General features: G+C 39.7%; 2 protein-coding genes across 7 annotated transcripts in view; one reads left to right on the forward strand and one right to left on the reverse strand.

The window, feature by feature from the left end:
• Positions 1-9,577, reverse strand: part of GABPA (GA binding protein transcription factor subunit alpha) — a 66,773-nt gene extending 57,196 nt beyond the window's left edge. The window contains exons 1-3 of one of the 5 annotated variants that reach the window (XM_027875492.1): positions 9,495-9,571; positions 6,036-6,140; positions 331-409 (exon numbers count right to left, since the gene is read on the reverse strand). In XM_027875492.1, coding sequence (XP_027731293.1) covers positions 331-407 — 77 coding nt within the window. In that variant the 5' untranslated portion in view covers positions 408-409; positions 6,036-6,140; positions 9,495-9,571. Of the gene's footprint in view, positions 1-330; positions 410-6,035; positions 6,141-8,265; positions 8,350-8,881; positions 8,970-9,494 lie in introns of those variants that run through there. The other 4 variants (XM_027875491.1, XM_027875489.1, XM_027875490.1 and 1 more) reach the window with 4 other exon arrangements.
• Positions 9,454-16,747, forward strand: ATP5PF (ATP synthase peripheral stalk subunit F6). 2 transcript variants are annotated; one of them, XM_027875496.1, is made up of 4 exons: positions 9,454-9,542; positions 10,830-11,000; positions 12,199-12,323; positions 16,609-16,747. In XM_027875496.1, exons 2-4 carry the CDS (start codon positions 10,837-10,839, stop codon positions 16,644-16,646), a joined length of 327 nt encoding a protein of 108 aa, XP_027731297.1. In that variant the 5' UTR covers positions 9,454-9,542; positions 10,830-10,836; the 3' UTR covers positions 16,647-16,747. The 2 variants fall into 2 exon arrangements, with proteins under 2 accessions (XP_027731297.1, XP_027731295.1); XM_027875494.1 differs by lacking the exon at positions 9,454-9,542 and adding an exon at positions 9,619-9,707.
• The last annotated feature ends 325 nt before the right edge of the window (positions 16,748-17,072 follow it).

A 17,072-nucleotide genomic window follows, 5' to 3' on the forward strand; every position in this document is an offset into this window, starting at 1 on the left:
TTATACATGGAGGCTTGGTGAGGAATTTCTTTCTCCGAATGCAGGCCAGCTCCTTCTCTGTTAACTTGAAGTCTTAGAAAGTTGTCTAGAGAACTGAGAGATTAAGTAATATGACCAGGGTAACAAAACCTGAAGTAGTCAGAGGCAAGACATGAACTCAGAGTATTCCTGGCTACAAGATCAACTCTCTATACACTATAGCACACTACCTATTTAATCAAGAGAAACACCAGTAAATAAACCCCGTGCTGCTTTTAGTCAATAAAAACTTTGGTTTGATTTCAGTGAGGAACATTAAATGATGCAAATGAAGATTAATACAATTTGTACCTTTCTTCTGTGCATTCTTGTTTCTCTGTTCCATCAATTTCAATTTCTATCAGCTCTTCTGCTTCTCTTTTAGTCATGGCTGGAAAAAAGAGAAAACAGTCCTGCAATAGTTAGATTTTTAAAGTCTAAATCTAAACACAACAGAACTGCTGATACAGACTGAAAATATAAACCAGATCATAATATGCATTTTCTCCAAAATTTCTTACCTGAGGCTTAGCCTAGCTACATTCACAATGCAATATACAGTGATAGAAAGAATAGCCAATCCATTCAATCATTGGATAGACATATAATTTTTTAAGTCACAATAACTCAATTTGTATTTGTCCTTTAAAGTCTACAAAGCATTTTAGTCACAACAACCCTGTGGGATAGGTATACAAGTACATAAAGTAATTCCAAAATCTGTTTCATATTTTGGGGGATAAAAAACTCATATTAAGACTGAATACACAAGCAACACTTTTTATAAAACAGAATTTTTTGGTTGGTTGGTTCCTAAGTGCCTTATATAACTGCCCAAAATAAAACTTATTTCAATATTTCCAAGACCTATGATTTTATCAAAGTGGATTGTAAACCATATATCTAGTGAATTCAGGAAGAGAGTATATATGCACTTCCCCCTGCTTCCCCCAAGATACCTTGCTTTCTAGCGATCTAAAAAAAGAAATTTCTATTTGCCTACAGGTTGGATGCCACCAAAGTCCTACCAATAAAGTAGTGCTTTCTATATACGGAAAGTCTATGGGGGTAGTAAGCTATAATTATATTTTCGACCATCCCATTTTCTCTGCCCAGTGGTTACAGAAAATATTCCTGGGAAGCATCTGCCTGGTATGTATCTTATTATCAAGGAGATCCAAATTCTAGGGTGGTATGCAGTTCATGAAGAGAGCTCAAATCAGGGAAAACAACATTTGGCATTTTTACTAAGGAAGGAGGCACCTTTCAAATTCCACAAGTTAGTATCTTTTTCTGAGGCAAAAAATGAGAATAGTGTACAACATTACTCCTGAAGAAAAACATTATAGAAAAGGAGGTATATACAGGCTTTGAGAAGATGATGCTTTAAAAGAGGTTTAAAATGAACTCAGTTAGATACAAGTGTTTTGACTCAATTTCCATACTTTCTCTTCTTCCCAAATCAGATTTGACTTCACTGTACAAGAAACATATTCTGGCTCAGTGATTTAGTTGACAGGAGACAGATAAAGACTAGTGCACTTCTAAAACATCAGTAACATTTGATGCTTTAATAATTAAGTCTCAGTTCTGCTGCTAGGATGACCTTGGTGCAGTCATTTAACTTTTTTGAGCTTCAGTTTCCTCATGGACAGAATGAAGGTACTGAACTTGATGACCTCTCAGGTCAACTCATTTTGAAGTTACTTTTTTTTTCTCAAATAAAAAGAACTATAAGTGAGTTTTGTAATACTCTGAGTTACATCTGGGCCTCAAAACTCTGAATTTTATTATTTGGGGTAGTGTTCTGATAGCTGAAGGGAATGAGTTGGGGATTTCTAGTAAGGTTCATTGGTTGGTGAGGTATGTGTTTTTAATTACATTAAATATTAATAGTGCTGAGACTATTGCTTGAGTGAAGGACTGGAATGCTGATTCTTTTGATGGAGGTAATGTTTTTTAATGAGGAGGGAGATACTTATCTGAAGTCCTTTTCAAATTAATCAGTGGGTTACTAAACATGGTTAAGTATTGGGCCCTGAGAATATAACTTGATACAAGGGAAACAGTAGTAGGGAAAAGATATAAACCTATTATTTTTAGGATGGGGAGGAGGGGAGGAGGGGAGGAAAGGAATAAGCATTTATTAAGGACATACTACATGCCAGGCACTGTGCTAAGCACTTCACAGATATTATCTCATCTGATTATGAGTCAAATAGCTTAACTTAGTTGGCTGTATTAGGATGTGGGACAAAATGAAGCACTGAGAATTTTTAATTCTTTAAAGTAGGTTTATATCTTTATTAATGTAGAAATAAAGGTTGTAGTGGCTGCCACATTTTCTCCCAAGCCTTGGACCTAAGGGGTTGAGTAGCACATGTCATCATTAGAAATTCAAGCCCTGTACCCACCTCCTTGAAATGGTTATAAACCAGAGACTAAGAAGGAGGACACAGGTAGCACCATAACAGGGTACTGTTTTTTAGAGACACAAGTAGCCTGTTCAAGTTCCAAATTAGGCAATAGAACCCTGTTCTCTTTACTGATTGGCTTAATATACTGAGGCTCTTCCTTTGGTGATAATAATAATAATAACGGAAAATATTTACATAGCAATTACTATGGGCCAGGTACTGTTCTAAGTGCTTTACAAGGATTATCTCATTTCATATGAAGAATTCCTCATGATTGAGGGCCAACAAAGGGAAAATAGTGAAAAGCAACAGTGATAAGCAGGGGGAGAGAAACAAATTTGCAGAAAGCTTGGCCAGAAACCTCAAAAAACCTTATCAAAGCACCTTTTAAACTGTTAAGGATGAAAATAGGTTAAAAAAAAAGACAAAAAATGGAAGACACTTGCATATAAAGATTGTTATAACAAACTTTTTTTCTGTAATGACAGTGGAGCCATCACATTTGAACTCTAGTATAATGATAGTCCTTGATATGCTGCAAAAGGAAGTTAAACTGGTAAAACTAAGATGTGAAGAGTGGAGCTGGACCACAGAGGAGTTTGTGCTGCAGAAAACAACTCTGAGGATGCTGAGGAACTGATTTTCAATGTATCTGAAAGAAGGGCAGTTACCAAACTTGCAGAACAAATCATGGACCAGAGAAGAACAAGAAAATATAATTACTAACTTTCTCATCTCTACAAAATCTTTATAATAATCTATACATGAATCAAGTTCATACCTCAAAATATGAAAAGAGAAGAGACAAGTTTGAGAAAATAACATTCTACAGACCAGTCAAAACTGATTGGAAAGTATAGAGAATATAAGATCCCACAGTGCTTACTGACTGTTAAGAAAGCATTTGATCAAAGAAGATAAAAAGGAAAATTTTAATTACATAAAATTTAAAAGTTTCTGCACAAATCCAATGAAGCTAAGATTAGAAAGGAAGCAATTAGGAAAAAAAATCTTTGTAACACATTTTCCCTGATAAAGGTCTCATTTCTTTTTTTGTTTACTTCATTCTTTTAGAATTTTTATTTTCATGAAAATTTGCCTCCTACTTCTTATGATCCCATTGAGGAAGCAAGAAAATCAATACCCCTATCACAAACATGTTTAGTCAAACAAAGCAAATTTCATTCTTTTCTTTTCTTTTTAGGCAGCTGGGGTTAAGTGACTTGCCCAAGGTCACACAGCTAGTAGGTGTCAAGCGTTTAGTCTGAGGCCAGATTTGAACTCAGGGCCTCCTGACTTCAGGGCCAGTGCTCTATCCACTGTGCCACCTAGCTGCCCCCAAAGCAAATTTCAGAAGTGAGCTTGTCCAAAAAAAATTTTTTCCATCTGTACTCTTACTCTATCACCTATCAGGAGATGGCATATTTCATTACAAGTCCTTTGGAATTGTGATTAATCATTGCTGGTTAGAGTTCCTAAGTCTTTCAAAGCTGTTTCTCTTTACTAATGGCTGTTGTAGTATAAATTGTTCTGGTCCTGCTCACTTCATTCTGCATCCGTTTATACATGAATCTTCTGGAGTTTCTCTGAAACTATCCCCTTCATAATTTCTTGTAGCACATTCACACGCTGTAACTCATTCAGTCACTTCTTCTACTGAGGAGTTTCCAATTCTTTACCACTATAAAAGAGCTGCTATAAATATTTTTTAATATATGAGTTATTTTCCTCTGATCTCTCTGGAGTACAGAACTGGTAGTGGTATTGCTGGGTCAAGAGTACACAAGTATAATTTTTGGACATAGTTCGAAATTGCTTTCTAAAATGACAAAGGTCTAATTTCTAAGATTTTAAGGAACTAATTTGAATTTATACGAACAAGAATCATTTGCCAATTGATAAATGGAAGAAGGATATAAATAGTTGTAAAGGAAAACTCTAAACCAGGGGTGGGGAACCCTCTAGGTCCTCAAGTGCAGCCCTTGACTGAATCCAAACTTCATAGAACAAATTCCCCTAATAAAAGAATTTGTTCTATAAAACTTGGACTCAGTCAAAAGGCTGCACCCAAGGACCTAGAAGTGTCCTCGTGTGGCCTTTCGGCCACAGATTCCCACCCCTGCATTAAATCATATGAAAAAAATGCTTGAAATCACTAATAACTAGAAAAATGCAAATTAAAGTAACTCTGAGGTTCTACCTCACACATGCCAGACTGGCAAAGAAGAAACTGACACATGCTGAAGGGTCTTTGGAAAAATGAGCACACTAATGCTCTGCTGGTGAAATGGCAATTACAGCCACTCTGAGATATCCCGACAGCTACAAAACCATATACCCTTTGACTCAGTGATGCCATTACGAGATTTATACCTCAAAAGGGCCACAGGGTGTGTTCAGGAACACTGGCAACTCTGGTGTGAGGGCTGCCGAGCCCTTTTCAGGGCTGCTTTCCACCTGTGGTGTCTACCTGATCCACCTTTCACCTATAGCTCCAAGGAGGAGTACCATGCACAGCAGCCACACCCCAGTAAACTTTTTAGCAGACAGGCTAAAGCAGGTTGAGGGTAACCCAGGGGTCTCAAATCCTTTGGTGAGTTGGGGGGAATGTCTAACCCAAGTATGTGAAGACTTTCCCTGGTGGAATGGGTGGATGAGAACAACCTGTTTAAACAGCCACAAAGGTGGCTGAAGCAGAGTCTGTGGAGTACTCACAGTTTGGTTAGACATGGAAGACACCAAGGTCATCTACTGAATCCTCTTAGTTAGAACTTGACTAAGCTCTGAGTGCCCCATCTAGTCTGCCTGACTTTGAGGCCCATTTGTTACCCTCAACCTAGTTTAGCAGCCTGTTGAGATGTTTTTTTACAAGGGTGTGAACACTGCACACATGCTACAACTTCTTGAAACCAAAAAGCCATGAAGGCAACTGAGGCAGGCTCTGTGGAGAGCTTAGAGTTTGGTCAGACATCTAATTTACTATATATTTTATAGCAGAAGTGTCAAACTCCATCCTCAAATGGTCTGCAAAACTCCCAAGTACAGCCTGAAACAGATTAAAATGTAACTGGGATATGTTTAACAAAATAAATACAAATGCAACATCTATAATGTTAATTTGTAGTTTTCTGGATCAGTTTTATTTGAATTTAACACCCCTGCTTTAGAGCAAAAGGAATGTAATAGATTCGCTGTTTCATTTTTTTTTTTATTTATGGAAATGCTCAAATTATCTGGTATTTTTAAATTTTTACAAAAGTAAGCTGAACCATATTGTAAAGGGCTTTAAATGCCATATTTATCTTAAGAGCCCTAGGGTGTCATTAAATATTCTTAAGCAATGTAATAGCATGGCCAAAACTATGTCTTACAAAAAGGGTAGCACTGTACAGTAGAAAAAGCACTGGATATGGAGTCAGAGAACCTATATCTCTATATTATATATATATATCTCTGTGTGTGTGTGTATATATACATATATGTAAAATATATATTAGAGAATTGATAAGACCTGTCAATAAAATACGGGGGTTTTAAGAGGAAAGGATCCAAGGTAATTCTGATATTGCTAATGGTGGGTGACTGACAGGATGGTGGTACCTTCAATTTGAGATGTCCATGAGATATCCAGATAGTTGTTCTGCAAGCAGTTGGATGTATATCAGCCTGGACTCCATCAGCTAGGTAGGTAATTTAGGAGTTTATCTAAAATAAGATGACAGTTGAACCCATGGGAGCTGATGAGACATATGTATACTAACAGAACAGAAGATATCTCAGTTCAAAACTCCACATAATTAAAGACCACAGATTGAACTGTTTTCTCCCTCTACTCCTACAGTAACTCCATTTTGAGGGAAAGGTCCAGCAAGGGGTAGGGAACCTATGGCCTTTCTATATCCTTGGATGCAGCCTTTTGACTGAGTCCAAGTTTTATAGAACAAATCCTTTTATTAAGGGAATTTGTTCTGTGAAGTTTGGATTCAGGCAAAGGGCTGAACTTGTGGACCTAGAAAGCCACATGGGGCCTCAAGGCAGCAGGCTCCTCACCCCTGGCCCAGACCATCTATCCTTCATTTTCTAGGCCTCATGCAGGTACCTCCAACCTTCCTACTTTTCAGCTCCTATTTGTGTTGTCTTCTCTTTCTGAGGCAGGGACTTTTTTTTTTTTTTTTTTGCTTTTGTCTCTATGCCCAGTGCTTAGCACAGTACCTGGCACACAATAAGTACCTAATGCTTGTTGACTTACTTATACATAGGTGATAGAATGGAAAAACCTGGAGAGAATATCCATAAAGAAGGGATATTCTAGAGTGTCAATTCCTACAGAGAGATAATGAAGTATGAAGACTGAGGAAAAAGTCACTGGTTTTCAGCATAAAGAGTTCATTAGTGACCTTGTAGAAACCTATTTTACTTCAGTGGTAAGAAATGGGAAGAAAATGCAAGGATTTGAGGAGCAGAAGAGACAGTACAGCAGCAGTTCAGCTGTTTTTCTATAAGTGTGGCTATTTAAGGGTGAAGTAAAAGTCTCCAGACTTTAAAGCTAATCAAAACAGTTATTTACCCTGTGCTTTGCAGTTGCCCTTTTCCCTAGAAATAACACCTTCCTTCCCTACCTTAATCGACTCAGCTTTGGTACTTCATCTGGAAGTTGAGATATCCAGATTGTTGGATGTATGAAAATTCACCTAATCAACCACAGACTATATAGAGAGGGCACCAGACTACACTTCATCCATCAGGAAAATAGGGCCTCACATCTTGAAATCTGTCCTGATTCCAAAAGGAGCAGTGACTGCTAGCACCCTTCTCTCCTTTTTGCCCTGGGGAACGGTAATCAAATCAACATTACCATTGCTACTACAAAACGTTATGACTCTATTCAGAGGCAGTTGGATGGATAGAGCCCTAGGTCTGAAGTTAGCAAGACCTGAGTTCAAATCCAGCTTCAGACACTTAATACTGGTGAAACCCTGGGCAAGTCACTTAACCTCTGCCTGCCTCAGCTTCCTCAACTGTTAAACAGGGAAAATAATAGCACCTACCTCACGGGGTTGTAATAAGGATCAAATTGGAGAATATTTGTAAAGCACTCAACTCGAGTGCCTAGCATGCAGTAGGCACTACATAAATGCTTATTCTCTTCTCTACACCCTACTCACAATCACTATTAATTCACTAACCATAACTTTCATCCTTGTATTAGTATGTTCTATTCCTCCCACATCCCCTCAACCCCCTCGAAGGTTCGAAGTGACTCATTTTTACATTTGTCACTCCATGCTTACAGTGCCTGGCATACAGTTGGTGGTCTGCCCTCTTTTGATATCTTTGATCTTAATTCCTTCCTCCAAATCACATCTGCAATTACCCTTAAATAACCATCTATCTCACAGATACTTAACACCGGCTTCACAATAGCCAAATAACCTAACTGACCTCTTCTGGCCTCAGTTTCCTCATCTCAGCTATAAAATGAGGAAATACTTTATATCACTTAAAAGTATTTTTCAGCTTTAAATCTTAAGATATGAGATCCAAATTACCCTTTATTTGATTGTACAACATCAGAGTGATAACTTTCTCGGTTTTTAATCTCTGATAAACGCTCAGAGAGGAATCATTAGATAAACATTAGATGCGAATTACTGGGTAAAGATCAAGTAAGAAAAAGTATTCACTGCCTTCGGGGAGTTAATAATGTAAACTTTAGATTATACTTTATAACAGGCTTCCAGATATAAAAGGATGCAGGAAACAAAAGAAAAATTAAAGTTTCCAAAACTACCCGCCTCCATTCCTTTCATGAAAGAGCAAGCTCGGGCACCTCACAAGAAGTTGTTTTGGTGGCAGCTCCAATCTCCAGGGGCCCCGGAATGATTTAAACGCTAAACTGCCTCCATCCAGGCGAGGGGACCCCGGGAAGCCCCGGTGCACACGCGGCGCCACGAGCCCAAACGTCTGGCGGGGGAGGCTGTCCCCCGCCGCGCTGGGAAGAGTGACACCGGGCGTCACCAAGAGGGAGGTGGGAGGGGAAGGGGGAGGCGAATGGAGCTGAGGAGGGTGGGGGTGGGGAGGAGACAAGTTTCGGAGAATTCAGAGGGACAAGAATCCCGTGGGGCGAAGTATCCCTGGATGCGGCCTCCGGGACGTCCCGGCAGGGACCCGAGGGCTAACTGGAGGGGGGGAATCCTCTGGGGAGAAGAGGGGGTCGAGAGAGAGCCCCCCCCTCCGCCGAGCCCGGCCCTCCCCAGGCGCCGCTCAGGTCCCTCTCCCTCCAATCTCCACAAACGGAAATAGGCGGCAGCGCGTCAGGATCCAGCGGAAACAAAACACTGACGGTGGCCGGTTAGCGGGAGAGGGAAAGCCTCGAGCCCGGGCCCGGCCCCCGGCGGCGGCCCCCGCTCGCCAGCCTCGGCCCCTCCCAGACTTGGGCCACTCACCCGCTTTGGGAATCAGCCTCTTTCTCCTACACGGGTCTCGGAGCCAACTGACAACCGTGTCGCCTCAGGCTCTGCTTCCTTCGACTCCCCCAGCAAAGCCACGGCTCCGGCCAGGCTCGGACCTCGGGGCCTTTCTCCGGCACCCAAACAGAGATCAGAACACCCCCCGCCCCGCTCCGGCTCGCCGGGCGTTTACGGGTCCCAGACTACAACTCCCAGAACCACCCCCCGCCCCTGACACCCAGAACCGGACCCGCGGGGAACAAACCCTTCACCCCCGTCCTCCCCCTTCGGAAAATGGAGGATCACGGGACCACAAGACCTCCACCTATCCCGAACCCTTCTACATGCATTCTCCTACGCTCTGCTTTAAACGTATTAACAACAACCTAGAAAGGCGACAGGGAGAAAAATAGCGCTCGAGTGCGCATGCGTACAGATCAATGGTTTCCACGCGCGGGCTTTGGGGGGGGGCAGAAGGAAAGGGTGGGAAGGGCAGGAAGGGTAGGGGGAAGACGGGATAAAAAAAGATGGCGGTGGCGGGGTGTTCGTCACAGGACCCGGAAGCACTTTCCGTTCCGTTTCCTCCCGAAAAACTCGCCGTAGAACTCACCTAGGTCGAGGAAAGTCACCGCGGGTGTCCAACGTTCCTCCCTCTCCGGTAAGTAGCGAGAGCCTGTGGCGGTAGCGGCGAACCATAATGCAATTCGGAGGGTGGGGAGGCCAAGTGGGGCGGAGCAAGGGCCGGAAGTGGGACGCTGGTCGCTTCCAGCGCTCAGGCGTCCGGACCGGGTGCAAGGTGACTGTGACTGAGCGGTCGGGCCAGGTAGGTCAGGCTCGTGCGGAGCTCTCGGCGTCCGAGGGACCCCCCCCCCCCCCCGAAAAGCTGCTTCCCCTTAGGCCTCGTGTTCTCTGGAGAAGGGCCGGGCCCTTTGCCCTTGGGGCCCCAAGCCGCGCTTCTTAACTTGTGAGGAAAAAAAAATCTCACTGAGCTGAGCCTGCAGGGTGGGGGTTGGGGAGGCCTGGGGATATATGATTGTCTTGACCGGGAGAGGAAGGCCGGCTGTGGCCGACTGGGGGTCCAAGGTCACTCCCAGGACAAGGTAGTGGCCAGGGAAAGGGCTCTGGGCTTACCTGCGGCTTCCCGCTCGCTTTGGTGCAAAGTGCACAAGAAGAGATGGAGAGGGTGAAAGGTGAAGTGCTCTTAACCTTTCTGAGCCCTCATCTCTAAAATGTGGGAGGCATGGATTTCGATGGCCTCTCGAGATCCCTTCTAGCTCTAAACCTGTAATAAAGAGCAGTGGTTAGGGATTTAAAAGTTCTTTAACTTTTAATTCGTGAGTGTAGAAGAAATAGATTCAGTAAGAAAATGGACATATTTAGGTAAGTTGCAGAATGAAGTGTAATCGGATATTGATGAATATGGTAATAGTTGGCGTTAACATGCCCATTACATAACTACTCTAACATCCTAGCTGGTAATGGAGCCCCAGTGTCCTTATGTTTTCTTATATACAGATTTTGCTAGCATTTAATGTTTTGACCTCATTTTTTTTCCGCTAGTTAACCCTTGACCACCTCCTGGTATGTGGCAGCTGAAATGTCTAGAGAGTTTTAGATCTTGATGATCAAGTTTTAGTTCCTTATGATTATTCATTTCTAGGTTCCTAACACTAACTCTTTGTAGACTTTTATATGCATAGGAGTATAAAAAACTGAAAGGAAGGGATTTTAAACATGAAAGGATCTTGGAAATATGAGAGTAATGGTGTGTGATAAACATTGTTTCCTGTTCTTCGAGATTTACCATTGCTTACAGAAAGTTCTTGGTACAGTGAAGCATATTACATGATGTTGTATCAAGTTTTGGATGAGTTTATAATTAGAATCCCATTGTACATTGCCATTCATTAAATCTATCTGTTTGATTCTGTTAATTTGTCTGTAGGATCACCATGGCTTTTAAAAGGCTCTCCAGGTTTTCATCTCTTGTTCAGTCTGCAACTTCAGTGTATTTTCGAAGGAACATTGGTGTTACAGCTGTTGCATTTAACAAGGAACTTGATCCTGTTCAAAAACTCTTTGTAGACAAGATTAGAGAATATAAATCCAAGAGACAGTAAGTAGAAATAAAATATTTATCTAAATATTCAAAGTGTATTTTCTTAATTGCAATAAAAAAAATCCAAGTTACTGACTTAACACATATACCAAAGTAAAAAAGGAGGGCAGGGAGAGAAATGGGTACAACTTTGAAAATCACACCCTGTGCAAATGTATTAAAATATACAAGAATCTGCAGAACTGTTAAACTTTTAAGGGAATACTTTATACAAATAACTGCCTTATAATAAGTTATTTTTAGTAGTTCAGTAACTAAATTGGTGTAGACTTAATCCAGATGAAACTTTTAAAAGCAAATCTATAGTAAATAATGATGTGTGTTTATACATTTTTATGTGTTTGTATATACACATGTATGTGCAAAAGATACACACAAAGTAGATACCAGGTAATCTGAAAGGGGAAGGCACTAGCTACTGGGAGAACTAGAAAAACTTTATACAAACCCTTCCTCCCTAATTTATCTTTCCATCCTCCTTGTATCTTAGTACCCTACCCACTCCAGAAGAAAAAGTGCCTTCTCTGGTCCTCACATGCATACTGCACTCCCATCTTCTGTCTCTGCCTTTAGTTATGGTCTTCATCCACAACCCAAAGGCACTCCCTTTTTACTCCTGCCTCCTGGAATCTCTCTCTTTAAAACACAACTCAAGTAGTGCCTTCATGAAACCTTTCCTCGTTCCCTAAATATTAATGCCTTCCTTCCCACAGCTGACTTGTACTTATTTGTATTTTTTCTCTATTTGTACTTACTCTTCAGGTACTTAAAAATGTACTATGTTCTAGGTACTGTGCTAGACAGTAGAAATCAGAGCCAAGTCTTCTGACTTTAATTCCTTTGCTCCTTTCTTTATACCACACTATCTTCCCTGTATTGTGCTCCTTACTTCATGGCCATAAGAAACAGTGTGGTTTAATGGGGAGAGCGCTGGCCTTGTAGCCAGGAAAACCTGAGTTTAAGTCCTCCCAGGGCCTGTGAGACCATGGGCAGATCTTAGAGTGTCTTAGTGCTCCAGGTCTAAAATAGAGTTCCCTATACTGATAAAAATCACAGGCCAGGTCTCCCCCCCTCCCCCAAATGTATTTTCAGATCCCCAGATACAAACTCTCCAGGGACCTCTTGTTACTTGGTGGTAAAATGAAAATTATTGTGTGTAAATAATAGTATGAGTTTTTATTTTTTTGTGCATTAGGGCAGCTGGAGGACCTGTTGATATAGGTCCTGAGTATCAACAAGATCTGGACAGGGAACTATTCAAGCTTAAGCAGATGTATGGTAAAGCAGACATGAATACATTCCCAACATTCAAATTTGAAGGTAAGTTTTAATTTTCTAGTTAAATCCTGGATTAGTGATTTATAGGTATAAACTTAGTTTGGAAGAGCATTTCATTCCAAGGGTCCTTGGAGCAAGCTAGGGATATTTTGAGATTTCAAAATGACTGGTTATTGACAGATTTGTGGTGTATTTTTTAAAACCAAAGTTGTTTAGTCAAATAGATTTGAATTTAAACAGATTGAATTACTCTCCCACTCCAGTAGGATGATGTGATGTATGTGTACTATAGCATTTTGAGTATTGTATTATGGAAATTTACAGCAGTAAATTGACCATCATGTAGTCAGTATTTGTAAATTGGGAAAAAAGTCTTTTTGTACTTTTGAGGTATTTGACTGTATTGACCATTCCCTCCTCCTGAATACTCTTGCCTTCTACTCCTTCCCTCCTATCTCTTTTTGTGATACTTTCTCCTGGTTCTCTTCCTATCTGACTATTCCTTACTCTCCTTTGCTTGTTCATCATCCTCCTAAGTAGGTGTTAGTGCATTTTAAATAATATTACACATATTATAAGCATGAATTATATCACAATAATTATAATATCAACTGACTTACCTGGTTCTTCTAGTCCATGGTTAATTATCATACCGGTGTAGCAAATTTATATATCGAGCTCCAGTCACTGTCCTCACCTTTAGACTGTCTTCATTAATTAGCAGCCTTTTGGGCATTTTAAACTGAATACCCCAGAGACATCTCAAGCTTCCCATGTCCAAGACAGAATTCATTATCTTTCCACCTAAATCCTCTGCTATATTTCGCTTTTCTGTCTGAGCTTCTTCCAGTTCTCCAGATTCATATTTTGGCTTTAGCCTTGCCTCTTTACTCTTGCTTACACTACTTATCCAGTTAGGTGACAAATCTTGTCATTTATACCTCCATCACATCTGTGACATTGTACCTTCTCTGGACTCATGCCGCCTTAATCCATCACCTCCCATTTAGATTTTTGTAGTAGCCACTCCGTTGGTCTCCCTGCCTTAAGTTTCTTAGTGATTTTCCTTAAGTATAGATTGGAATATGTCATTCTCCTACTTGTTAAACACTGGCAGTTCCTTATTGCCTCTAGGTTCAAAGATAAATTCTTCTGTATTGTTTTTAAAGGCCACATCATGGCCCTGTCTTTCCAGCCTCCCTGTATGTTACTCCCCCACCCACACTCTCTTCAATAGAGCCAAACTGTCTTTCCCTCAGGTCCTCACACTCCAGATACGTCTCTCTGACTTTGTACTTGCTCCCCAGTCCTGCATTCTTTTTTCGCTTCTATTTTGTAGAATCTCTTCCTTCAAAACGCTGCTTAGATGCCACCTTCTTCATGAAGCCTTTCACAGTTCTTTTAATTGCTAATGTTTTTCCTCCCTAACTACCTTGTATTTATTTTCTATTTATATTTATTCTGTGTGTAACTTATAAATATACTAGTTGTCTTTCCAGATGGAATGTAAACTTGAGAGTAGGGATTGTTTCATGTTGCCTTACATATAGAAGGTGCTTAATAAATGTTTGTTGATTGATTAGGTATTGAAAGACATAATTAAACTGTGGCTGAAAGCATTTTTCCTGTTTAGTGTGGAAAAGCATTCTTTTCTTTAAAAAATAGAAGCCTTTGCTTGATATAAAACAGTGTGGAGAAGCCAGTGTTATTTTTTTTCATGGCCAAAAAAGTTTCTTTTTATTGCTTTAGAGACATTTTTATTTGAGCTTAGTTGTTACTTTCTGTTGGTTGGTTGGCAGGTACCAGGTGTTAAGTGTTCACTTAACAGTTTATTTACAGTGCATAACTTTGATTAGAGTGCTTTAAAGTTTATCTACATTTTATTTATGTACATTATCTCTTATATATAATTATCTTATGTACATTATCTTTAGAGTCAAGAGAAAATAGAGGTACTGTAAGATTTAAGTGATTTGTTCAAAGTTGCTCAGTAGTAGAGCCACATCTTTGGACTCTAAGCCCTGTGTTCTTTCCATTTGGTAGTTTTGAGAATATAGAATGAATGGGGTTTTTTTTTTCTGGATTTCTGGAATTTTTCTCTTAAAATGGAGAATCAATTCAGTTCTCCTACCCATATTTGGTGTTAGATGCTTTTCCAAATAACTAATTATGATAAATTAGTATCTAACCAAGGAAAAGGAATATGAGAAAGTTCACCTGCAAAATTTAGGCATCTATATGAAATGTGTTGAGTAACACTTTTGACAACCAACTCAAATCCTCAGATAGAAATTAGGATTTTTGTCAGTCTCCAAATAGGTATCACAAGTATACACTTAAGAAGATTAGTTGTTCCAAAGATGGCTTTTGAGCTTTGCCTTTTTTACAAAAGAAAGGTCCCATCTCTAGGCAGGGGTGAATACGAAGATGTGACACATTCCAGAATGTTAAAGTTCACACTCAGATGAGACTAGGCATGAATTCCAAGGATAACCACAGAGTTTCCCTTTTGTAGAGGAGTACACTTGGGGAAGGGGAGAGGCTGGTGTTAAGCTGAGTAGGTGGGGGGAAAAGGATCATAGAGAGGTAACAGGTTTGCTATTCAGGGTAGGTGCCGTAATGATAACAGAAGATACAGCAAGGACAGCTGCTCAGATCTTACTTCGATTCTTTTTTTCTCACCAAACAATAATCTGTTTGGGGTGGGGAGATTAGTAATAAAGATTTGAGGGACAGTAAGAGTACTCTCTTGATAAGGTGAAGTTACACAGCATTTTATGATACTTGAAAGAACTGGGAGGTGTTATTGATAAGTTACTATTAGTGATCTTGGAAAGATTCACAAGGTTGAGAGAGGTACAGCAGAACCACAAAAGGACAAATGTTCCGTTTTTAAAGAAGGAAAGAGAATGACATCCACAAATTATAGTCCAGTGAACTTCAGTTTTGGCAGCATTCTGGCATGTCTTAAGGGGTGGCTATTGATCAACTAGAAAAGGAAGTAGTGATCAAAAAGTCAGCATGGCTTTATCAAAAAGAGGGCATGCCAGACCAAGTTAATTCCCTTTTGTTTTTTTTTTTTTTAAGACCAAGTTAATTTCCTTTTTTTTTTTTTTTTTTTTTTTTTTTTTTTTTTGTTAACAGTTTCTGAACAGGTAGTTTAGGGGAATACTTTAGATGTAGTTTACCTAGATTTTAGCAATGCATTTGACAAAGCTTTATGCTGTCCTTGTAGACTAAATAGAGTAGATGTAATTATATGATTAGGTGACATTGTTTGGCCCCAAAGAGTTGTCATTAATGACTTGACATCAATATGCAGTACCCTTGAGTGGTTTATCATTTTAAGCAGTGACTTGGATAAAAACAAAGCAGCAAGCATTTCTTAAGTGCTTTACTATGTGGCAGACTCTTTGCCAAGCTCTGGGGATACAAAGAAAGGAAAAAAAATACCCATGCTCTTAAAATGTTAACTTTCTAACGGAGGAGACCACATGAAAATAATTAGATAAAGACAAAATAGATACAGAATTGTTAGAAGGTAACCTGAGAGGGGAAGATACTAGTAGAACTGAGGGACCTGGGAGAGCCCCCTGCAAGAGTTCAGATTTTTCCTCACTGCAACATTTATTTCCTATGCCTAGTCAGAACTGCTATCCCTCTGAAGCAACTACCTTTATCTCTCTTAATAGCTTCTATCAGACTTCCCCCTTGTACCTCATAAGGTACATCCTTTGCAGGACCACATTTATCTTTTTCCTAGGATCTTAGATTTAGAGCTGGAAGGAAACCTTGGAAATCATCTTGTCCAATCCTTTGTGTTTTAGTGTCAGAGTGGTTAAATGATTTGCTTCAATTCTCAGGGATAGTAATTGTCAGGTTCAGGATTAATATGTCCATAATTTTTAACCATTCTTTTGGTATATCTGAGATGTTGTTAAAAAACAAAACAAGAAACTCTATTCTTTCAAGATTTCAAGATTGTAACAGATTCCTGTATAGATTCCTTCATGTAATTTGTCTTGTCCAACTGCTCATCCTGATTTAAAATAGTGGAAAATACATGTCAGTATTTCCTAAATATTCATAGTTATCATCCCCTGCAAAATGAAGTCAAGTATAATCTTATAGGTTTTGGGTTTTGATTTTTTTCTTCATGCTGCTGAACTAACTTAAAAGAATTGGAGTTTGTTTACTTTCCAAATATTGTATGCACAGGGTGAGATTTTCAAAGAAGTTGTACCCATTTCTCTCCCTGCCCTCCTTTTTACTTTGTTATATGTGTAAAGAAGATTAGTAACTTGGATTTTTTTTTTCTCATTTACAGACCCCAAATTTGAAGAGGCACCTAAACCCCAGTCTTGAGGATTAACTACGTAGTGTGTGTTGCTGTTTGATTATTTGTCATGAATTAGTTGTGTAACTAATCCATAGTAACAATAAATTTTAATTTCACTTTCACCAAATACTCATTACATTAATTGTGTGTCTATATATGGATATATTGAGCAAGGTGGTTTTTTTTTTTTAATTCTGACACATTCTTGACACATTTCTAGCTTTGCACCTGCAGTAACTCTCAGTAGCCTCTGTCTCCTGTTATATCTCAAATCAACAGAAATTCAACACCTCTCATATCAGACTAAATAATAATCAATTTACATAAAATGTAAAAGTAGGGGATCATGGGTGGGGGTGGGGCAAGGAAGGGGAAGGTCTTATGAAGGTATAAAAAAGTCAAAATACATGTGGAGACATGTATGTTTAACAAAGGTTCTTAACCTGGGGTCT

The sequence above is a fragment of the Vombatus ursinus genome, unplaced genomic scaffold (genome assembly GCF_900497805.2).
Source record: "Vombatus ursinus unplaced genomic scaffold, bare-nosed wombat genome assembly UNPS02014809.1, whole genome shotgun sequence".
Taxonomy (NCBI): domain Eukaryota; kingdom Metazoa; phylum Chordata; class Mammalia; order Diprotodontia; family Vombatidae; genus Vombatus; species Vombatus ursinus.

Excerpts from the sequence above, each read along its gene's own strand:
- ATP5PF (XM_027875496.1), top strand. The coding sequence starts at position 10,837 with ATGGCTTTTAAAAGGCTCTCCAGGTTTTCATCTCTTGTTCAGTCTGCA. Across the intron at positions 11,001-12,198 it reads GAATATAAATCCAAGAGACA|GGCAGCTGGAGGACCTGTTG; the intron begins GTAAGTAGAAAT and ends TTTGTGCATTAG. Across the intron at positions 12,324-16,608 it reads CCCAACATTCAAATTTGAAG|ACCCCAAATTTGAAGAGGCA; the intron begins GTAAGTTTTAAT and ends TCTCATTTACAG.